The sequence below is a fragment of the Lepisma saccharinum genome, chromosome 1 (genome assembly GCF_977018435.1).
Source record: "Lepisma saccharinum chromosome 1, izLepSacc3.1, whole genome shotgun sequence".
NCBI lineage: Eukaryota > Metazoa > Arthropoda > Insecta > Zygentoma > Lepismatidae > Lepisma > Lepisma saccharinum.
The window spans coordinates 1,745,648-1,771,302 of NC_139229.1; the positions used below are offsets into that span (position 1 = coordinate 1,745,648).

Consider the following 25,655-nt stretch of genomic DNA (forward strand, 5'->3'; position numbering starts at 1 on the left):
CTAGAAGCTTCTAATGAGTTCAGTATTCCTGAGGTTATTTGGATCGTCAGTTCATCGTTTTCGTCGGAGAAAGGATTCGTGCTTTAAATCTATCACAAGAGTCAAATAAAAACCTTAAAAAGTCCAATAAAAATTGTAGGACAGACTGTATGCAGCTCAAAATTTACATGAGATACCAACTGTTATTTACAAAACGATCAAGGCTTCAACATTAATCAAGTGAGCTTCAACGCCATTTTTGTTATTTTAAAGGTGGCGCCTTCCGTATACACTTGCACCAGTGAAGAAGGGTGGTGTCTTGCCCACTCAGACTAAAACTTACAGATATTTCTCGCCTAATGAAAATTCAATATCTCTGTGCATGTTTACCACACGAGCAAGTTTGCTAATGGAGGAGAAAGTTCGACAATGGCCTCAGTTCGCAGACAGATGGGTGAAAAGGTCCTCGCAGTGACTGCACGTGGACCCCAAAGACTTATTCTTCTAAAGGTAGTAACTCAGAGTTGAAAATATATGTAGATCAGCTATAGGCCTGTACTAAAATGCAGCATACTTGTGCAACCCTCCATACAGAAATGTACTACATAAGAAACAAAAACAAATTAAGGTTTTCATTTCTCTCCCTTGTAAAATGAACAAAACCGGTCAAATTTAGCTGTATTTATTTGTCGTAACTAAATAAAAGAAACATGCTTAGACAATGATGATGTCAGTTTTTTCAGTCAATAATTCATTTTTGTTTAATAGTACCCTTACTTTTGAAACTGAAGGGGCGCCTAAAGAGAGGTGTCATGACACCCGCCTCGTTATGGTAATTTTTGGGTGATAAAAAAATAATTGAAGTTCGGTAATACCGGGTGTCCCAGAAGTCTTTCTCTGATTACAAACTGCTTTGAGGTATGTCAAGGGAAAAATTATAGCACGGAAAAGCAAAGTTACATGGCTGGTGAATGTTGAAGGTAGAAACCGGGTCGTGCATGAAGATCAGTTAAAATGGATACAAGACAAGAAAGATAGATATCATTTTGAAAGTCAGAAGAAGGAGGAGGATAATGATGAACGAATTCATGGACCAGATACAGGTCAAGACGGCGGATCAGTTTTCTGCGATGAAGACTTATTCATTACAGGAAAAAGTGGATGTAATGGCAGTGGTTCTGTGGCGCCGGAAGCTTCTGCGGCAAATGACAAACCGTCTACCTCGTACTTGGATGATTCCTCCAGCCAACATCAGCGACAACAGCAGCATCAGTGTAGGAGGTCCTCTCGACAGAGAGAACCGCCTGATAGACTGAAATATAACTAAGTCAAATAAGGAAGAGGGGGAATGTTAAATGTGCATAATATCTGAATCGATATTCAATTGTTTGTAAAGTTGTTATTGATAAAATTGGGAGTTCAGCCATCTTAAAATTGTTATTGTAAGTTTATTATTAAATCGTTATTTTGTATCCTCGTTTTTATCTTTATACTGTGAAGTACCTACGTGTGTGAATCAATTAACCTCTGCGTGTGAATATACGACACGAACTTTATTCATATCCGCTATATGAAAGGTAGAGATGTGAAAGTGGTGCCAATGTTGGAAAACTAACCAAGGTTTTTTTTGTTGCAGGTTTGAGTAACGTGGCTGTAGTGTAGCAGTGCCAGTTCCCAGAAAACCGGAAATGTTCACAAATCAGGAAAAAGCTCAGCATGTCCTCTGGTATCAAGAGACCCGGTCACCAATAACAGTGCAGAGGAACTTTCAAATGTACAGAATACTTTCGTCTAGAATATCTGCCATCAATAAGTTGGTATTTAAAAAAATTGAATTTATCTTCATTCCCAAATCCTGTCAAGTCCAAGAAACATTGTATGGAAAGATCCCACCCGATGTCAAGAGCTTTAATTCCGGATTCCTTGCACTGGCACTGCTACACTACAGCCACATTACTGAAACATGCAACACATAAACTTGGTTAGTTTTCCAACATTTTGGCACCACTTTCACATCTCTAATTTGCATATAGCGCTTCTCTACATTGCATGTAGCGGATATGAATAAAGTTTGTAATCAGGGAAAGACTTCTGGGACACCCGGTATAATAATTAGTAAATAAATAAATAAACCTATTTTAAAACATATTTCTTTGTAGTATACATATCACTTCTGTATCTTCCCCACACAAAAAAGTGGTTAGCATCAGGCGCTGGGAAGTCAGAAGTCCCAGGTTCAAACCCTGTTTGTTTGATTGATTATATCAGGTTATTTTACGTCTTACGTCTTTTCTTCCAATTTTGGCTAATCGCGACGATAAGGATGAGTGATATGAAAATGATGAAGGACACTCCCAAACAACAACTTTGCCCACACCGGGATTCGAACCTAGCTAGTGTGACCATAAGTCCCGTTCCAGAGGCGTGCCCCGATCGTCCTGTCGATATTGTTTAAAACGCGCTATTTGTCCCGTTTTTTAAAAGTTTAGGAGATAACTTGAAAACCAAGTCTACATTTGAGAGACATTTCATCCTAAAATAAAATGTTGACGGAATTTGTACTGTATTTCAAGCACTTCATAACAATCGAAACGCTCCATTATCGTCGAGAACATTCGACCAGACAGCAGTTTACTGTTTGAGTTAATGTCAGGTCGTGTTGTTTGGTGTGTGTGACATTATTTCTAGAGCAATGAAGAAGCGTACATGTAGTTTCAATACGGACTTGCCACAAGAATTTAAATTCCTGCATCATGGCACAAACTCAAAAGACAAATCTCGTGTTGTGTGTCAGTTATGTGGGGAGTTTTATGAACGGTTGGTGACGAATAAAGCTGTTCTGATAAATACTGGCATTCCTCAACTTCAGCGTAGGACTACCATCTAAGGTTGATCTGAAGGGGCGAGAAACGCAATGTAAGTCGTACCGAGATTATAATAATTGAAAACGGGCGATCATATTTCATTTACTGTTTATGGTATATCGTTTATGTGATCCATACTTTAATAATACGTTAATAATAACTATTATTTTATAATTAGTCTAACAGATTTTTCAGGAGGGGGAGGGGGTGTGAACTGACCTCCTTGGGATGTCCTGTTTTTGGATCAAAATATTATGGTCAGCCGGCCTCTGGCGTAGGGCATGGATGTATCACTGTGTTTGTCCATATCATCATTCATCCTCATCGTCGCCATTAATTCAAGAGGTAGAAAAGTAGCGTAAAATATGAAAAACATAATAGAACCAAAATCGAGGGCTTTTTTTTCTAAGTTTATTTGGTAATCTAATGACAGGTCGCAAAAGAGGGTAACAAAAGGACGGGTCACATAAGGACAGGCTTCGTATGAGGTAGCAAAAGGACAGGACGCGAAAGGGTGGCAAACACCACTGAGCAGCAATTTTTCAGTACAGAGAAGGATGAATGGATATAACTAATACATTCCTAGACTTCAAGTCTTGATAAAGAACAACTTACGACATAGGTTATTATCAAAACAAGGAAACAATACTGATGTATAGGTCAGGTACCATTGTCCTCTGTCCTGTATTCTGCGTAGTGCGTAGATTATCATTAAGCCTTGATCACGTCACTTGCATTGTTCACATTGTGTACGTACAAAGGGCAAGGTTTAATATGTTATCCTCATGATCTTTTATGGAAATTGTATTCGAATTACATATTTGTGTTTTAATCAGTTCGAAAATTAACCTTGTCAGTCATATCTGATGAATTGTTGGCTACTGTCGCTGACATTCTGTTTGCTTCACTTATTTAATTTCCATTAGCCTTCACTCAGGGGCAGCTCAAAAATTTTCACCCCCCCCTACTTTCCTTTCCACCCTGCCCCCCATCTTTCTTCCCTGATCCTCCTATGTTCCACCTTTTCCTAATAAAAACATGACCATGTCATATATTTACGGTTTTAATGACGAAGAATAATAGCCTTATTTCTAAAATACTTCAAATGTTAGAGGAAAGTGACCAAAGTAGGCCCCCCGTTTTGTTTTTCATCCTTGGTGTCATTATGGCATATTATTCCTGTTAGAAATTTAATAAAATGGTTTCTTTGATATGTTTGCTAACGTTTTGAGTAACTTAATCCACCTTAAAGCGCATGCTGCTTTGCCAGTAAGCATTTCTGTAAAAAGGGACGAAAAGTGACAACGGAGAAAAAGTGGCCGAAGTCGGACCCCTCCTTTAACAAGTTCCAAAAATTGGAAAAGACGCAAAGAAATGTAAATATATGATATTTAGTAAATGAATTACATTTATTGAGCTTGCGTAAAGAATATAGATGTACAAAAGTAATATAATATAGACTACCAATATCCTAACTGCGTCAATCGCCCTTTCCATTTTTTGGACATCCCACCTTCTCCCACCTGCATTGCCTTTTCCCTTGAACATTTGAAACAATATTTAAAGGACTTAACTAACGAGTGAAGACCCTTTGCTTCAATTACAATTGTAATGTTAGGCATTCATTGAGCGGTCCTACTTAGGGCATTTTACTCGTGGAGTCTTATTGTTTATACAATAAAACCACACGTATCTTCAAACAAACCATTACCGTAATTTCAAAGTACAATACTTACTAGTGTCTACATTGTAACAAGATTGCTACTTACCTCTCTCTTAATTAGCAAAATTCCCACTGTTGTGCACCGATGTACAAACTTTCATTCACACAAAAACAAGTCATGGCGGACCACAGCACCTGATACTTGCAAGTTACTGCTGATACCTTCCCTACACAATCTTTTCGTTATTCTTGGCGCTTTTCTCCCATTGTCACCACTTGGCAGCACCTACTTACGGAAACAGGAAGGGGGTCCGGCTTAGGGAGTGGGGTCCAGTTTGGTTATTTTCCTCTACTGTTAAAGAACACGTTTATTGTTTTAAGTATGTGTTTATTTAATCTACACAATGACATAAAAATAACAGCAATCTGTTGGCTGAAATTGCTACATGATTTTGCAATATACTCATTATGTTATGCAATTGTAACTTCAGTTAATTATTGTCAAAAATAAATCCAACTCTTTGTGCCTGTTAGAGGCACGTAATGGTTCAGACCCCATTTTAAACTGTAGATCCAGTCCCGATTAGTCTTTCTGTGCATACAGCTGAGTTAAAAATAAACTCAAATAAAGAAGGCGCCCCTGCCGTGTGTGCGTACACACGCACAAACTGAATTAAAGCAAAGCTTGGACATTTCTTTTCAGAAGTACGTGTATTTTATGTCGAACGCACACGCTCATGTAGGTATAGAAGTAGATAAATAGAGGGGCCTTTGATATTTTGCGGGGAAACTCAAAATACGGCACTGAACACCCCCAAATTTTCTTGACACTCCTTAAAATTTTTCACAAAGGCCCACTTTATAGTCATTTTGGCTCTAAATGTACACTTACACTTCCAGATGGAAAATTCTTGATAAACCCCTGAAGAAATTATCAGAGTGTTAACAATCGGGCTCGTCACATTCTGCCTTCTTATCACGTTGAAACTTGGACAGTGCAATGTCCTCATGTCTTGTGTTTCTACGCTAGCATGTTCCGTAATTTCATTTCCCGTGAATAACAGAATAGGGGTGAATTCAAAGCACGTTGCCGAGTCTTGGAAAGCATAGGAGAAAGCTTTATTTTAATGTGAAATATCCGGCACTTTCGCCGCGAGGGAGTGAAGACAAGTTGACCGGAAGCACTAAAACTTTGTTCACAACACTTACGTCTTTCCACCGTTTAGTAGCATGAACCCTCGTGCCATCCATAAACAATTGATTTGATTGGTTGATTTGGTGTTTTAAGTTCACTTTATGCACAGCAAGGCTAATCGGGACTAGACCTACAGTTTAAAGTGGGATCCGAACTACTATGTGCCTCCACCGGGTAACGAACCCATCCATAAACGAATTTCACTAATACGGAGATATCGGTCATTAACTGAGAGTCTGCGAAATTGATGTTTGGAGGGTCGCTGTGGGGGAAGCACCGCCGGGAGGTACACTACTACTAGTAGTGTTCTAACAAGTGACCAAAATTCAGCTTTTACGGAATTAATTCCCGACATGTAACCTTTATTGACTAGGCTACAAGGGGGACAGAACTTTACATTGTTAAGTAACAATTGTAGTATTTCATTTTCAGATAAATCGAAAATATATGTATTATATACATACATATAACATATATATATATATATATATTCATGGCCTAATTTCTGAAACTGCCAAATTACCAAAAATCGCATACTCATTTTAAAATCTGAGTGTGATAACATATTCTCATGGAAGCGTATTGGTTGATCATAATATCATACAAACTACTAGCAAACGTCGTTCTTTTTAAAAAATGTAATTAGACATTTTAATATCTCAATGTTTGAACACTGAAACCAATAAGAACGTTGAAACCTTGATATTAAGCTGAAAGTGATAATATTATTTAATTTTCTCGATTGTAATAACTTCATTTTCCTTTAACGTTGTTTTCATCAGTGATTTATACACACACACACCCTCAAATATTTCACAAAGGCGCGATTTAAGGCCAGTTTGGCGCTAAATATACCCCTATACTCATCTGAAAACAAACTTACATCCAGTAGCGACGCTATAGGGGGAGGGGGACAAGGTGGGCAATGCCCAAACCGAAAAGTGGATGGGGCCCCTGTACCCACAAGGTTTTTTGAAAAAAAAAATGACTGCCAAAACAATCCATGAAGTGAGGATATATCAAATTAATTGCTTAATTGAAAGCACCGGCGTCGTAGTAATAAACCCCACACAAACAATTATTTTCATCTGGCAACCCCCCAACCCTTGAAGCGAGAATCCTTGGTCGACTTCCCGAGTTGGCCCTTCCTAGGGCCGGGTCTGCCCGTGCTTACCAACTGATGGCAACCCTCCAAAGGTTGGCATCCCTGTTTAAAACACAATTTTCAAAAGGAGGCCGTTGCTGTCCTTTGATGTTGACTCTTACAGAGTGACAATATCGTTCACACTTGTTCGTTATTGCAGTCTTAAACGTGCCGTGAGCACTCTGGAAGCCAACAGCACGTGACAAACACAAAGGCCTCGAAGCCGCCGCTGTTTCCCTTGATCATTGTGACTGTGCAGGTCTCCTTGACCCTTTCAGCGAAGGAAGTGACGTTGGAATATATTAATATTACTCCACTCAGGTGTGTGTGCCCATTACCCCAGACGTGCAAAGCTTATGCTAGAATACAAAACACGACCTCTAATAGTTTAATGGCATAATCTGAGATTTTCATCACTGACTCTTGCACTTATATAGTTTTTGCCGTAACTTTGATCTTTTTATTCGATAACTTGTTTTACTCATGAGAGAATTGCTAAATCTTTTGCCATACATGTAACATAAATGTGCACTAGCGTCAAATTAAAAATGAAATGATACGGTTAAGGATTATTAGATTGAACTTCTACCCTGTTCATACAGTGGGCCAAACGTAACCTTACACTTAGTATATGGACTGTACAGTACATTTACATGCTCAATACTCTTCATGCACATTTATTTAACACTTCACTTACCTTTCTAACACAGTTTAATCTCGTAAGAATACTGGTTCGGAATTATTTTAAAAACTAGATCATAAACGTGAAACGAATAGTGAAACAACTGTAAGGATACTTTTGGCCCACTCTATATATCTCAAAGAGATGGATATCCGTGCAAAATCATTTCCTGTTTACGCTTGACTTCAGCAATTCACTCGGTAATAATAATAATAATTTAATAATTTTCACATTGTTCCTTCTTTACAAATTCCATCAAACTAAAAACAAAAACTCTTCTGAGGTTATTTTTAATAGTTTCTTCTTCGAGAGGCCAAGTTCCATCAAGGCAATTGAAAATTATACAAGTTAAATGTAACAATATTGATCTAGCAACACTTGGTCTAGAACAGTGAGAGCCAAAATTATATCCAGCAGTTGATAGGCGGGCCGCATTATTTTTTGGGGAAGGGGGAGTGGAGATTAAAAATTACAAAAATTGTAAGTACTGAACTGAAAATGTAGTACTTTCGCATGACCTAAATTTCTAAAATGAGGCAATAAAACATTGGAATTACAAATCAAAATTGTATAATTACAATTTATTTCACAAAAACCCAATACTTATTGATGAATTGAAAGAAATTATAAAGACACACCATACAAATAAGAATCCTTCATAGTAAGTGTTCAATGTGAAAATTGAGCCCGATCTGCTTCTTTTATTAAAGTTGTATTTAAATTTCTGTATTTGAAAGTCTCAGAAGGTGAAGCAGTGAAGAATCTGCCAGTCTGCTTCTGTGGCGGTTCTTGATGAACTTCATTGAAGAAAAAACACTTTCACAAGTGTATGTGCTGCCGAACATCGATGTCATTCTTTGCCCAAAACTACGAAGGTTTGGAAAGCGTTCTTTTGAAAGGTATTTGAAAAACTCTGGCTCCTTTTCTTGCCTAGTTTGAAGGAACACATCGCCTTGCAAATCACGTAATTCAAGTTGGAGAGAAGCTATTTTAATTTTCAATCATACGTTTTTTGGAGATATTGCTCATTTCGATATTTGCACAAACTTTAACAATCAGTCACAGTACAATCCGAGTTGGAACACTGGAAATCTCTTCGTACTTCGTGCGTAGTAAAACAGATCTCTATAGCGCCGCTCTGCAGTTTGTTTCTAAACACAAAGTGAAGCGGCAGAGTTCATTCCACATAGCGAAGGGGTGGAATGCATGATGTGAAGAGAAAGTTACGTCACTTTAGATTCTTCTGATTATCATTATTGACTGCAAAATCAATTGTACCTGTGATATTGTCTTTCTTCACAGAACATCCGTTCCTTCAGTAAAAAACGTATTTTAATAAATAAAATTAATGTATTTTGCAAACTGGCTTCGCGGGCCTCAGAAAAAGGCAACGGGGCCCGCATGCGGCCCGCAGGCCGCCAGTTGGAAACCCCTGGTCTAGAAGCACTAAAATCTAGAACTGCATGAAAATGAAGTTGCCGCTCGGTGATAGGTTACCCGGGCAGACCGTTAAGTAAATCATTGGTCGACATCACAAGAGCACCGCCCCCTCCAGGAGGTCACTTCTATTTACTGGATAAAACATGGTAAATAAGGCATAAAATAAATGCCATAAAAGTTGAGCACCTGCTTTTTATACAGCATCCTTCAACAATCGCCAGTCTTCCTCGCATTATCTCCGTTTAACAACTGTTTGAAAGAGCAGATGGCGAATGATACAAGGATAATTTAATGGGCTATTCGCTTTGCGATTGAAACACAAAATTGCACTTACCGCTGTTTACTCTGAGTTAAATTATTAACACTTCTGCCTTTCTGTGTACACGACAGGGTGCTTGCACTTTGGTACCAAGTAAGTGTACTGGGTTTTTCATTTTGAGGCAAAGCTTAACAATTTCACAATCACAAATTTGTAAACCGTTACAGAATAGCATTTTTTGCTTATCCAACGTAACTGGCAAGTAAGAAACATATTTTATTCTACTACTTTTAATAAGTATTAATATAATGACAGTGACGTAGCGCGGCTTTTTTTTTTTGCCCCCTGTAAAGTGTGCTGGGACCTTGTTGAAAAAAATAATCACGAATGCTACACCGTAATGCGACTTCGGAAAGGGGGAGCGGGCTCCCCCTAATCAGCCAATTTTCCCGAACAGCAAACAAGCAAAAAATGGCAATTGTATGAAATTGTAAAAAATGCAGATGGTGAAATGGTATTTTAAAAATCAATGTTGAATATGATTGATTTGTTTTACTTTACTTCGGTTTTTGTGCCACTTGTGGCTAATTTGCGAAGATGGGGATGAGTGACGATATGATCAAATTGATGAATAGACACTCATAAACATCCATGCCCAGGCTAGGATTCGAACCCGGGACCCCTAGCATTGTATCGCGATGTGCTAACCACTCCACCACGGGGGCCGGCAATGTTGAATATGATAATAAGGATTACGTCACTTAAAGTAGTCATTTTAAACTCATGACTTTGAAAGATACGAGATAAGGCAAGACTGACTGTGTACAGAACTGCTGGAAAAAAATGTTTTGTGACATGTTTTACAGGTGAACTGTAACTGAAGGCATACAACAACTTTATACACTCCATTCTCCAGAGTGAATTATCACAACTCTTCACTTATGAGAATGCACGGATCTTTTAACGAATTTGTATTATATGATTTAGACATTTTTTATGCATACATTGTGTCTAAGCTCAAAATTTAGTAACGCTGAATTATTATTTTTTATTTAGACTACAAACCATGTTTGAAATGCATTTATAATATGTTGTAATTCCCTTCAGTTATTTCTTGTAACATTGCATCTTCTTGTATAGGCTAGCTAAATACTAATCAACATAAGTCTGGCTTCGGGCTTGTGCTGAACAATTAAATGAATGGTAAATGTAACTTCTGTAATTTTCATGTGATCAGATAGCAATAAATTCGCACATCACTAAAGTCGGTCGCATCTTATCTGGCCAATGAAATATGGAGATTAAATAGATTGATCTGAAATGTGAAATGCAAGTCTCAGTAAGTAATTTAATGTGATTTTATGAAAGTGAATGTATAAATACAATATCAATTCGCCGTATTAGTACGCCTTTTTCCAAAATTTGGGTAGGTTCAATTTTAACACCTCAATTGTTGTTCCTGCGCCGGCGGCAGTGTGTGTCCAAGATAGTCTCGCCTTATGATATCATCTCATTTGAGGTTTGGATTGAAAAGTGAGGGCACAGTATCATTAATCAAAGTTTGCGGAGTATACTCGCTACACGTGGAAAAGTTCCATGGCATACCACAGAGGTGACTCCCGTTGTTGATACATTTTTAGAGTTCGCTGATAGTAAACAACGATGGCTGGTTTCATGCCGCGCAGGCCTTCAATGATTAGAGGCTTTGTGGTTCGGATTGTGACATTGTTGACTTGGCGACATAGTTTAAGTTTGTGTTTTGCCGGAATGAGTTTATCTTTCGGTCGTGTACACACACAGAAACACCTGTATCTGAAATCGAAATCGTATTATTAAGTTACAACACTCCCTGCTGAAATTGTAGGTTATTGAAGAAAATGTGAAGATATCGTATACAGTTTCGGTGAGCGGTTTTAATGCACTATCATGTGAGCTAATCTTGACTGGAACTACAAATTTAAAGTGGTATCCGAACCACTGTGTAGTGTGTCCCAACCGGGACCGACCACCTTCATTACAAGGAGACGGCGTTAATGGGTCCGGCCGGCTGCTACATCTCTCATTGAGATATGCCTTGATAACCTTTTGTAAATTTTAAATAAAATAACAGCTGCATAGGCATGCGCACAGGGTTGCAAGTGTGTGGGGGGAGTTGCCCCTCCTAATACTCTCACTCAGAAATTTAGTGTAGAGATATCTTATTACCGTTATTAAACAATATTATTCTCTTTTAAAATATAGAATTTTCAAGCCGACGAAAGTTCCAAGCAACCACGGCGGGTTTATTTCCTATGTAACTTCGTTCTCCAGCAAATTACTTGTTATTAACACTCGCGCATTTTATTCATTAGCCTAGTTATGTTACACCTGTGTCGTCGCAGAATAAATTGGTCACACTTGGAAATGAATAAATTATGTATAGTTGTATTGAATCTGTTGTACTAAATCATGTTTATGTGTAAATTAATCTGGACCACAAAGAAGAAAAAAAGAGGAGGAGAACAGAACTTTTGTCCCACGAAAGCTGGAATTCTTCTAATACAGTGATTTCGGTGGGTCCGGACACCCGTTGCTCAGTGCCCATCAATACAATAAAACGGTGAGATTGTTACGTGCTGCTAATTTAATAACTAACTAATTAACTCAATTAACTCAACTGAACTGAGCTTAGCAACGCAACAACGAAGAATCGCTCGCCTCACCTGCTGGGCGAATTAAACATTACATGAAATATAATACGGTCAGGATAAGTGCCTAACAGTCGGAGTTACCAAGAATAAACCTAGGAGGATTTGATTTTAAATACCTGAAATGACGTTACATAATACTACGGTGTTTCTGAATATACACATATATTAAAGCACAGATAAATACACATTACATCTTGCCCTCTTTCACTCGATCTCACATTCATTCTCTCATTCTATGGCATATTGCGACAATATGACAAATACAAAGGTTAGATTATTTACTACTTTGACCATACTCTTGCTATGTCTTGGCTACATTGCCTATTACAATTTATCGTTTAGGATTTTAAGTATAAAGTGAATAATTGTTCCTTGTGCGAACCCCTTCTATCTTTTCTGAAGGTATAAATATATTCAATGAACTATTGTTTGCTGTTAACATAAACTCTCATCTTTAACATTTGATTACTCCGCCGGAAAACAGATGTCTAGGGTTGCCATAGCACTGATTTAAGTTATGCAATGATTTGATTTACGCAGATTCGCGGTAGATAGTCGTCATCTTTCTCACACACGCACATGGTTGGATCTTACCTTCGCTGCATTCCCTCTGACCTGGGTTGGGTGAAAGTGGTCCTACAGTTCTGGAAGGCCTCCACACTCCAGTGTTGCACTTCACGGTTATCCTGGTTGGCGAAAGTGGATCAGTCGGCGGCTCCATCTGGCATCATCGGATCCTGGCTTCACTCGTGCACTTCGCAGGGACGTCCCGGACGGTACACGTTCACTGTCGACTCCATACGACAACTTGCGCAATAATAGGTCAGTTCTTCGCGGTCACTCGTAAGTACAGATACGTGACTTGGGCGATGAGACGAATATACGCGATGAGCCATTCGCGGTTTCACATGGATATCAAATGTTATTAACTTTCACTACTTTGGACGTTGTTTCGGACGATTGACACGGGTGGACGTGTCTGGCGTTATTCTCACATAACCACACGTATGTGCACGGATGCGTTGACGGCGAGGGGGAGTAACGAACCCCTGGTTCTATTCTGCTCTACTCCATGGCTCTGAAACACTCACTCGAGGAAAAACAAATCCAGACCTCGAGTCTGCTTGCAACTCGCAGCCAGTGTTGCCACATGAAGGGAAATTTCCCTTTTGCAGGGAAATTTGGACCGAAATTTGAGCCAAAAGGGAAAAGGGAATTTTGATGAAAAATACCACAATTGCAGGGAAATTTTAAGGTCATCTGACTACATTACTACAGTTTATGTTAATTTCGATTTTCATATCCACATTTTTATGTTATTTATTTATTTTGCTATTCTTACATGTTTGTGCTCCTTTTAAGTCTATTGTACGTTGCTTTTATACCAGGTGGTTATAATTAAAGTGACGGTGTTCAGAGGGGTACAGCACGGGCTGTAATGAGAGTAGCAGTCTGAAACTTCGTAGATATGCTAATGAAGCAATGCGCTCGCGAATTATGCAAAAAAAAAAAAAAGTTCCAATTCTCGCCACCAGGGTAACAAATGGCGCTGTAAGCAGTCACAACTTGGTATAGTTACAGGAAAAACGCTATAAATCGCAGAAAACAATGCTCTTTGTAATAAAATATCGCTACAATTTCACTATTCGAATTACATGAACATTACTAAATTAAAAATCAACAAGCGTCACCAACAACAACCAGGGAGCTCACACAATGGTTAGGCAATGTCACCGACTTTGACGTCAGAGTTACGGAAAATTCCACGTTTTGACTGCTTACAGCACCATTTTTTACCCTGGTGGCGAGAATTGGAACTATTTTTTTTTTTTTTTTTTTTTTTTCATAATTCGCGAGCGCATTGCTTCATTAGCATATCTACGAAGTTTCAGACTGCTACTCTCATTACAGCCCGTGCTGTACCACTCTGAACACCGTCACTTTAATTATAACCACCTGGTACATCTTTGGATAAATAGTAACGATGAGGATTAACGATTAAATTGATTCCTGACCAGGATTCAAACCTGGGACATCTGGTCAGGAACTGATGAAACTGAAATGTGATTTTTTTAAAAAAATATTTTATATTCAAAGAATAACGAATTCAACGGAATACTTTACTACGTACTACTACTGCTTCCACCACCACCACTAATAATGCCGCTACTACTACTACTAATTATTATTATATAATTTGCTTAGGTGAAGGGAAAATTGGTCCAAAAAGGGAAATATTTCCCCTTTGAAAGGGAAATTGTGCCTTCATATTGTGGCAACACTGCTCGCAGCTCGGTCACACTCCGGTGGCGATTGTAGGCAAAACTGTGTCAAAACTGTCCCTCGCTATTCCAAATCATCCCTTTTATTCCAGATTTGAACGTAGTGACGCTGTACCCTCTATGATCAGGTGCTTGTTTATTGTTTCTGGTGCTTTGACCGTTGTCCTCCTATCCTGGTCAATGCTCACTCCGGTCCTTAACCCCTGGTAGCAGCCCCTCGCGCAGAGATTAGGCTAACTCTTCCTCCATTGTATTCGACACGTTCAGAGAGGCCAACTCAGTAGGGTTCCGCCTTCTATTCAATCCAGCGATGAATCTTTAATAAATCATAACTCCCGTATTTCTGTTCTGATTAGGCTCAAATCTTGGAATCAGTACTTTGATGATGTGGTCTTCCGCTGGTTGAAATCTCATCCAATTCGGTCCATTGGTTTAGAAGTTGCATTTTTCTTGATATTCCCATAAGAATGCATGTAAATCCGAATTCGGGCGAAAAACGGCGGTTGAGCAAGCTAGTGCTGGCTAAGACAGTTCGCTAGACACCTGTATTCGCGACGGATATTAATATTACCAATTGCAATTAATTCCTACTAACGGGCAATTAGAATAATTACTTGCCACTCAATATTTGACCGTTATAAGATTGAATGAGGTTTTTCTTTCTCCGACTGAACTTTCATCCCGGCTTTTGTCCCCGTTAATCAGGGGGTCTAGCACGCCTATGATGAGCTGCCTGGGTGCCTAAATGGAAGACTCGCCGAAGGTTTCAGGTTGAAGCCCTGTCCTGGGCATGGGTATGTATTTCTTTCTGGGTGTCCCAAATTTCATCTAATCATAATTTATTATCGTGGTCGCGATTGGTCTAAATAGGCAGAAAAGCGTAGTGTAACCATGGACGTCCGGAAAGGGGGGGGGGGCAAGGGGACCTAAAAATTATTTGAATATATTTCACACATAATGTCATTTCAGTCACAGTAATTTATGCTAATTATTATAGATTCGTTAAAGAAACATGAAATAGTGTTTCTTCAGGGGGCATCACTATTATGAGGGAATATGTCTCCTTTGCCCCCTCTGGAAAAAAATTACCTTGCTTGCTCCTCCCTGGAAAAAATCCTGCGGACGTCCATAAGTGTAACCGTTTAATGATATGTTACGACAATCCCCCATGTTTACACTATGTTTCGGGAATCTCTGGAGCAAGTGAACGAAAACAAGTCATCTGCGCAAGAAGGACTGAACAGGGCTCAACCACTGAACGCGTGAGAGGGGAAAACGTGTCAGCCACCAGCCGTTTACACCTGCGCGCACTGCTTAGCTCCACCCACTCGCTTTCTCCCCTTCTTTACCGTTATGCGCGGGCTTGCTCCACAGAGTATCAAAGAGTTGGTTAGTTTACGCTTTGCAGATCCGAACCACTATGTGCCTCCACCGGGAATCGAACCCGGGACCCCTTGCTGCGCATGCGTCAATTGTGGGAAAAAGGACAGCTTGCTCTGCGACGACATTCATGAGCATTTCTACATTCTAATTTCTTCATATAGGAAAAGTATTTATTTTACACGAGAGCTCTGAACTAAGCTTATATTACATTTCTTGGATCTGAAGTGACGCATGCGTCAATTGTGGGAAAATAATTATTACTTTCTTTCACTTGAGATCCAAGAAATGTAATATAAGCTTAGTTGAGCGCTCTCGTGTAAAATAAATACTTCTCCTATATGAAGAACTTAGAATGTAGAAATGCTCATGAACGTCGTTGCAGAGCAAGCTGTCCTTTTTCCCACAATTGACGCATGCGTTCACGAGACCCCTCTGCCTTGATTACAAGGCGACGACGCTACCACTTCGCCATTGGGGATGCCTGTAAATCCATCTGATCTAATTTTCTCTAGTTTCTTTTACTTCCCATGTATCTTATCCTTTTTTCACTATAAGACAAGGGGTCCCGGGTTGATACCCGGTGAGGCACATACTGGTTCGGATCCCACTTTAAACTGTAGGTCCAGTCCCAATTAGCCTTACTGTGCATAAAATGGACTTAAAACACTAGCTCAATCAATCAATCAATTAATTTTCATCACTATAAATGTGCAAAATTTTATAGTAATCTGATATGGTTATTTGGTTTTTTTGTTGGTTTATTTTACTTCGCTTTTCTGCCACTTTTGGCTGATTGCGAAGATGGAGTATGAGTGATGATATGAAATTGATGAATAGTCACTCGCAGAAACCCATGCCCAGGTCGGGATTCGAACCCGGGACCCCTGGCGTCGTAGCGCGATGTTCTAACCACTCCGCCACGGGGGCCGGCTTGTATTGTTGTGTTTTTATCACTTGCATTATGTTTGTATAATTTGCATTGCTGTGATTTAGCGTCGCTTTTCTGTTACGTTTGTCTAATCGCTACGACGAGAATGAGTTAGTCTTTAGATGGATTTTACGAAGGGACACTCATAAATATCAGCCATGCCCAGGCCGGGATTCGAACTCGGGTACTTCGGTGTGGAGTCCTATAGTCCACCACTTTACGCTCACGGTTACCGAACCGGCTGAAATAGTCATGGAAATTTTACATATTTTACTGCTATTTGCAATGGAGAATGTCCCATAATTTTTTTTGGAATTTATTGGCTTGTCGATTATGAAGTACGGTAGTGTGCTATGCACAGCCTGTTGGTACGAAATTCTTTTTAAAATTTGGACATTTTTCCTGTTGCCGGGACAGTGAAATGTCGGAAATTATGAAGGCGAATACTCCGCACGATTGAAGAGAGCTTGAACAGGTGCGTTAAGCAACCCACTGAATTGAAATTACACCATAACTGACGTCATTTTTAAAAGTAAATTGGCCATAATTGACATTTTATATTATTTCAGGAACGGCTCTAGAAGTACCATTCAAACCGCTGTCAAACAATCAGTGCTTCTGAATAATCACGTGGTATAGATATCAATTTTCGAGCAAAATGACGAGGAACAGTAAAAATTACACATATTCAGTGTTTTTTTTTTGTTTTTTTTTTAAAGGAACGAATGGTTCTGGTGCTTTTCAATTTGGTTTGTTATTGTGTTCATCATAAGAACTCATGGGCGTAACTTAGGACTTAACTTTAGGGGAGCAGGTGCGAACTTGAGGCTTAACTTTTGGGGGGGGCAGGTGCGAACTTGAGGCTTAACTTTTGGGGGGGCAGGTGCGAACTTGAGGCTTAACTTTTGGGGGGGGCAGGTGCGAACTTGAGGCTTAACTTGGGGGGGGGGAGTCGAAAATTTTTCATCCCGTAAGAATAGTGTCCAGGATTATTTGCTAAATAACTGTTACATTTGCGAAATCATAAATATTATTATTTATTACTTAGCTCCTCAGGTCTTACGATGTTAACAAAATAATCCCTAACTAACTAACTCTCTAGACTTCTTAAACCCGAAGGTTCATGGCTGCAGCAACACAGGTCTTCCATCTGTCCCTATTCTGAGCAAGATCTATATACTCTTTTCCATCCCTACCGATTTCCTTTAGGTCCATCTCAACGTTGTCCTTCCATCTTCGTCTTGGCCTTCCTACAGGTCACTTACCATCAGGTTTCCTAACAAGAATCCTGTAAACTCCTCTTTCCTCTCCCATTCGTGCCACATGGCCTGCCCACCTAAGTCTTCTTGATTTAATGATTCGAATAATATCTGGACATGAATACAAATTATGTAGTTCTAAATTATGTAACCTTCTCCACTCACCTGTCTCCTCATCCCTTTTAGGTCCAAAGATTTTCCTAAGGATCTTATTTTCAAATACTCTCAATTTATGTTCCTCTTTCAATATAAGGGACCAATATACAGTTTTGTATATTTTAACTTTTAGTTTCTTAGATATTAAACGAGAAGACAAAAGTTTATGAAGAGAGAAGTAACATGCATTTCCTGAATTAAGCCTGCTTTTTATTTCCTCTTTAATGTAATTTTCATTTGTTAGTATTATTCCTAAGTACTTGAATTTGGAAACATAAGTTTCCTTAAGTTGTAAATTTTAGCAAACCTGAACATTTTGGAAGGCAAGTGCCCCCCCCCCCCTTGCCCCCGCCAAGTTACGCCTATGGGCATAGGAAAAGTTGCCTACTTCCTCGTCCTCTTTTATTTTTAACTCTTTTGTCTCTCTTTTCTTGTATCGTCTTCCCAACATTCGACATTTTCTCACTTTTAGTACTTCATCTTTTCTTGACGATTTCTTTTTGTTTCCCATCTTCTATTAATATCGTCTTTATTCTTTCTCCCTATCAATTTTCTGTTATTCCTCTTTCTTCTCTATTTTTTGCCTTTTTCTTCTATATTCCTATTTGTACCTCTCGCTTTTCTATTTCTCTTTCCTATTTCCCCCCTCTATCTGTTGCTTATCTACTCTATCTCTCACACACACTTTCTCTGCCTCCTCCATGGCGCAGTGGTTGCGTCGTCGCCTTGTAATCAAGGGGTCCCGGGTTCGATACCCGATGGAGGCACATAGTGGTGCGGATCCCACTTTAAACTGTAGGCCCAGTTTCGATTAGCCTTGCCATACTGCGCATAAAGTGGACTTGAAACACCAAATCAAAAATCAATATCTCTCTCTCAGTGGAGCAACCACAAGGGGTGCAGGGGTAGCATTGCCCCTCCCCCAACCTTGGACGGAAATGAATTCTAGGGGGGCAAACTTTGACGGCCAAGTGTACCTGCAGGGGGCAATTACCGCTCACAACTTCAAATTTTATGCAAATAAAAATACTTTTCGTAAAATTTGTTGCTCGCTTAAAACAGGGAGATGGAAAAGCCACTTTGTCCAGGTGCAAATTTTATTTCGAGCCGCCCCTTCTAACTTCCTTCGTAGAGTGACTCACAAATTACAAGTCAAGCTGCTAGAAGTCTAAGGTGTATGTTACGTAATACAACAACAAGTACTTCTTCACCCGTGTAACCTATTCGCTGAGGGACAAAAGCAAGGCTGCCGATACCTTACGTAAACATTATGCTGCGCGGAAATGTCATTGTGTTGGTTGCATGATGCGCCGTAAAGCGTGCTTCTTTTCTTGTGTTTACTTCGATGATTAAGCATTTGTCTCGTGTGTCCATTGTGTGTAAAATATGCATCAATATGTCCTCTCGGATTGGAAAAGTGTGTCACGCTTCTATCCATTTTTCTTCCCCTTTAAAAAATTAATAGGCCAGCTCGTTTCCGCGTAAACGCATGGTTAGCACTCTCACCTTCGGTGCGAACGATCCTTAGTACGATCGCACGTTGCAATCCTAAAATTTCGGACTCGGCATCGTGAGGAGGAATTGGGAAATTGCTTGATAATAAAGTATGTAAATATATACAGGATGTCCCAATAAAATGTGTACACAATTCAAACTGATGGCCGTTATAGTCCAGGCACTGCTGGAAACGCGAAGCAGTAGAATCGCAAACACAAAGAATCATATTTTGCGCATTCTCTCTCAATAGTGCCTTCAATTCGTCATCTCTTGCCAGTTTTGTGCGGTAAACTTTATATTTTATGTATCCCTTACAAAAAAGTCTAGTGGTTTTGGTTTGAGTTGGTGTTTTAAGTCCACTTTATGCACAGTAAGGCTAATCGAGACTGGACCTACAGTTTAAAGTGGGATCCGAACCACTATGTGCCTCCACCGGGTATCGAACCCGGGACCCCTTGATTACAAGGCGACGACGCTACCACTGCGCCATCGGAGAGGCCCAAAAGTCTAGTGGTGTGAGATTTGGTGAATGCGAATGGCATTCTTGTGTACCCCGTCGTTCAGGTCACCTGTTCTGCACATTTTGCCAAGTACACCCAACAACAAAATAAATTGTAGGTGAATTGTCCACCACCATTTTCATTCATTCCGTTTTCCACAATGTGATAATCATAAATTGAAATAAAAACGTCTATCGGCAGAGGGCTACACCTGCTTTGCATCAACAGAATTCCATTCCTTAGAACAACACAAGATGTGGAATAAAAAGTAATGAAGTTAGTGATGGACAATTTGCCTACAATTATATTTGCCGTTGACTGTACCACTCTCAAAACTGCAATCTCCGGTCTGGACCATCTGGACTGAGAGCATGGACTCTTCTTGGAATGCAACTCTTCCAATGTCAGTGCTTCAAAATGCATGGACACTTGATTTTGAAATTCCTGTTTGAGTGTGTATACATTTTTTGGTACACCCTGTTGATATATAATGATAATGAACCAAACCTTCAATATCCATATATTTATTTAACCATGTTATCATCGTACGAGATAATTGCAAGCAGAGTTTGTTAATTTGTAGTAGAATGTTTTTATTTTTACAGGGTATATCTTTAGAGGCCATTTCAAAGTCATTTGAATTTCTTTAGCACTCGAGCCATAGTTCAGTTACGCCTGTTTTTATCTCTCTCCGTTCATTATGTCCTATAGGGCCGGTCCTGGATGGGTGCGAGACCTGGAGCATTCAATACACAAGAGGCCTATAACCAAAAATTTTCATAGTTTTTTGTCCCTTTGTCTGAAGTACAGGTTTGAGTTTTTTTAAAGTTCATTTTATGCACAGAAGGCTAATCGAAACTGGACCTACAGTTTAATGTGGGATCCGAACCACTATGTGTCTCCACCAAGTATCGAACCCGGAACATGAAGTACAGGTGTTGAAGGTAAAAGCCAAGAATTGTGAGAGGTTAGTAAAAGTTTCTAAAGTAGCGTTTCTCTTCATTTCTGATGTGCCACTGGTACCACGTTCATTATATTTAATTGCAAAGTAGGTGTATTCAATACCAAACTATTATTTTACCATAAATATCATGTGATTCACATTTCTAGTGATCAAGGGTGTAAGGGACACCCTAATGTCAACCTCCCTTCCACGTATTACACCCTGGAATGAATTTTTCAGACTAGAAAGGCTCTGGTGGCTCGACTCATGGCGACTATAATCCTCCATGGGCCTGTGTTGTGTTGTCCATATGTGTTTGTGATTCATCCATTTCATCTTATCACCCTTCATCCTCTTAGGGCTTCCCTGATTGTGCAGTGGTAACATCGTTACCTTGTAATCAAGGGGTTTGATACCCAGTGGTGGCACATAGTAGTTCGGATCCCACTTTATTCTGTAGGTTCAGTCCCAATTAGCCTATCTTTGCAAAAAGTGGACTTAAAACAACCAATCAATCAAACCATTCATCTTCATATTTACGATTAGCCAAAAGTGGCAGAAAATCAAAGTAAAATAAATAAATAAATAATTCAATTTCTAGTAGCAACTCACAATCTCATCACAGAATACTTTGTAACAATGATCATTGTCTTCTAGATAGATGTACAGCTCTCTGATGTATTTTGCATGTACCTATAAGTTTTTAGTTTTGTTTTTAAAATAATTTATATTAATTAATCTTAACTATCAAATTAGTATTGCCCCAAAAACTAGTAATTCTCTTGTATCAGTGTTTTTGTGAAAGGCTTGACATTTTGATATTGTGTCAACAATAGACGCTATTGTAAGTACAATTCTAACTGCAAGTTGTGCTTCTTTTTCCCAGGTTCTCCAGTATGGTTGAAAGCCATAATTGTGGCGTTAACAGTGTCTGTAATCTTCTTCTTGATTCTGATGAAAGTCCGCCAATATTTGCTGCAGATTTTACTCTCGTACCACGGGTGGATGTGTAAGTATGATTTGTTTTCTCTCTCGTTTTTTATTTAATCATTTCATAACAGCCAGTTGATAGAAACAATAGATCAGAGGTTCCAAAACTTTTTCGTTTCATGGCGCCCTTAGTGTTTCAAGATTTTTCTGCATCACCCAAGTCAGAATGTAGGCCTATCTAACACTTGCAACGGTCAGTTAGTGTGGGTAGGTTGCTTGCCTTCAGTTAAAAAATAAACTCATATTTCAAATTCAGAAACATTTTATGTGTAAAAAGTTCTAAATAAGCATATATTTGGAACAATCTTATAGTGAAAATATTAGAACATTTCACGGCACCCCTGTAAGCCACCCACGGTTCCCCAGGGTGCCACGGTGCACACTTTGGGAACCACTGGTATACATGAGGCACGTGAATTGCTGTTATTGTGTTAATTTTTGCACTTCATTACAGTCAAGCTTAGAACAATGCAGAAAAATTAACTTTGCATTTGAATGAACCACCAGAACACATTGATTGTCACCTCATTATATTAATAATTACAACAAAATGATAGTTTTCTCCCTCCTTAAATTTTAGTATTTATTGTAGAATGCATATAATATCAGTATAGAGGGGAGATCAATGAGAAGAGATGTAATAGAAGATCTGTCTGGTGCAGGTTGGGGCCTAGGTGGGTGTGGAGCCTCGGGCATACAATATATGCACGACCTATAACCAAAATTTTTCAGAGATGTAAACAAAATTAGAGTTTTTTGTTCCTTAGTCTGAAGTAGAAGCATCCTATATGATCACAATTTGAACATTATTTTAATTTATACCCAATTAATTTATATATTTTTTTAATTTTAATTGAATTTTGACATTGTATTGAATTTACATTTTCTTATGTAAAATTATATTTTCACTTGATGATTTCATTCTATTTTTGAAAAAAATTGAACATGAGTTTTATATAGTACTTTGTTTAAAATATGATTGCAGTAATAATACTGTGATTGAACTGTGTCAAAACAGTGCATGAAATGAAGAAAAATCAAATTAGTTGCTTAAAGTCTGCTTTAGACAAAAGCATTTTCCTTAGCATTTTTCTTAACATTTACGCTATGACCAAAATGTTCGTGTAAGGTGAAAAATCTTATGGCATTTCTCATGGATAGAACCCGTCCTTTTTCCGTAGCATTTTTCATAGCATAACCAATCAGAAGTGACCTCTAGGTCACGAGTGCAGCTGTAATGGCAGCCGCGCAAGATGTAAACACTGCATCGCTTCACATTTTTAAAAGCCGATAACTATTCAACCGAGAGGAATAACATTTCATATAAAACAATATTAGGTACAAAACAATGGCGTTCCATAAATATATACTTTACAACATTAACTGTGCACGTATGGAAGAATATTTTAGTTGTTTCAATTTTAAACACCCTGCACTCAGCATAGATGGTGTAACTCAACGTGTCTTTTGTGCTGTATATGTTATACGTTGTAATCGCAAAAGCTTACAGAAATTTTACATGAAATGCTTCCGTAATGCTATAAGATTTTTGGAAGTATTTACATAGCAATTATGCTAGAGTGCGCGTCAAATCTCCTGCATATGGCCTTGAAAGTCTGAACAGCACCAGCGAATCACAGACGTGCGGCGTTGCCTAGTTCCTTGCTCTCTGTGACAAGGCGTTTCGCTCGAACACGCTGTCTCTTTTCCATGTAAAACATGGCACTACTGCAGTGCGCTGCTATTGGCTATCACCATATGCAGGAGATTTGACGTGTACTCTAGCAAAGATGTTAAAGGAAATGCTTTAATCTAAAGCGGGCTTAATAAGCAATAGCATCCTATAAGCTTGTAACAAATCACACACAAACCACTATTTTTATCTGGTGCAGGGTTGCCTGAAGCACTGGGCCTTGGGTAAGTGTCTGAGTTGTCCCTCCTTAAGGTTGGCCCTGCTCTTGTGACTCGAGATCAATCTTCAACATGTTAGAAAGAGGAGTTGAAATTTCAATATGTGTTATCATTCCAGATGAATCCCAAAGGAAGATGCCAATTAAAATGATAATATGGGGACTTCTAGTGAAATTTGTGTCAGGGTATCATCCGTCTCTATTCAGCTGCCAGCGATCTCTTCCCAAACTTCCAGTGCCTCCTCTCCATCAAACTTTAGGTAAGGAAATTTGTACTGTATATCTATTGTCAGAAAATTAATTGTTAAAATGAATGTGCTGTACAGGACAAGGGCTACACATTGTGGCTTATAGATAGGAGGATGCTAGATAATAAAAAAAAAAGTTCCTAGATTCAGTTGCATAGGTCAAAACCAGCTACTGAAAAACATTCTGACCTTTGACCACCCACCCTGGGAATCGACCCGGGTCTCGCGCATGGCAATTAGATGCCATACTGGCTAGACCACCGTGGATCTACCTCTTATAATAGGACAGATTAAAGCAACTGTTTTATTATACATGACCTTAGGGGTGAAAGGGGTGACACATCAACATAATACACCCAATTGTCAACCTCACTTCCACATAATACACCATGGACTGCATTTTGCAGACTAACGAGACTCTGGCATCTGGATCTACACCCAGTATAATCTTCGTAGGACTGTTTGTGTTGTCTTGTGTTTTGTCCTTATGTGTGCTGAGTGCCCCTTTACAGCCTCAGCTTTTAACCTAAGTCAGAATATTTTAAGATTTTAGTTATACAACATTACAGTTACGTTATTTTAGTTATGGTAAGGGGCTGGACCCCATATAACGTGATGGGTGCAATATAGCCTAAGTGCTGATGCACCCAAAATTTTAAATTCAAATTCAAATTAAAAAATACCAGGTGTTTCATAAATAGTTGAGGGGTTACAAAAAATTATTGCAAGTAAAGTATTGAACTTTCGTTAATGAAACCAGTCCAGAACGATCGACGAACTCCAACAGTTTTTTTAACAGCTACAAATGTTGAATGTATGCACCACGGGCGGCACGGCACACATCGACACGATAGTCTAATTCTTGCCACACTCACATCAACGTGGGCCTGTCGATAGTGTCTATCACTGCGATGATACGTTCCCTTAGGGCTGCGATATCACGCGATATCGGTGAGACGAATACACTGTGTTTCATGAAAATCCACAAAGAGAAGTCACACAGTGTGTAAGGTCCGGTGATCTTGGGGACCAAAACATTGCACAAAACACTGTGAGTGATGTGGGTGATTTCAGATGTGAACTCTCAGCTTAACAAAACATACACACACAAACTGTTTGCATTCCTCGATCGTTCTGAACTGGTTTCATTATCGTAAGTTCAATAGTTTACTTGCAATAAATTTTTGTAACCACTCAATTATATGGAACACCTGGTACATGACCCTAGTTTTTTCAGGATGATGTGCCAACTTCTGATCCCCCCCATCAATCCTTATTAGCTTCCTTCTCATAAGTGTTGAGACTTCCACACTTACCTTTGCTTTTATGCGCAACATTGAAATCTTAGTAAATATCAAAATTAAAAAAAATTAATATTATTTTTGCAAGCTATGTATTTCTTTATTTGTGTGGCGTGACTGAAGTTTGGTTTGGCAAGTTGGTTAATCGTTGGTAATATCATAGAGTATCAAGATCTAATGTTCAAATCATGAATAATCAACTACTTCCACTATTTTCTGAAGTCGTCCATTCTAGACAACATAATTGGAATTTTAGTGGCACAATATCATATCTCTGTAGTAGTAGTAGTAATTTCTTCATTATATCTGTATATTCATAACCAATCGCAATATAATATTATA

General features: G+C 38.9%; 1 protein-coding gene across 1 annotated transcript in view; it reads left to right on the forward strand.

Annotated features, from left to right (window-relative positions):
* Nucleotides 1-25,655, forward strand: part of LOC145992107 (carnitine O-palmitoyltransferase 1, liver isoform-like) — a 102,097-nt gene that overhangs the window by 37,226 nt on the left and 39,216 nt on the right. Inside the window, exons 3-4 of the mRNA XM_083128352.1 lie at nucleotides 21,751-21,873; nucleotides 23,884-24,024. Coding sequence (XP_082984478.1) covers nucleotides 21,751-21,873; nucleotides 23,884-24,024 — 264 coding nt within the window. The remainder of the gene's footprint in view (nucleotides 1-21,750; nucleotides 21,874-23,883; nucleotides 24,025-25,655) is intronic.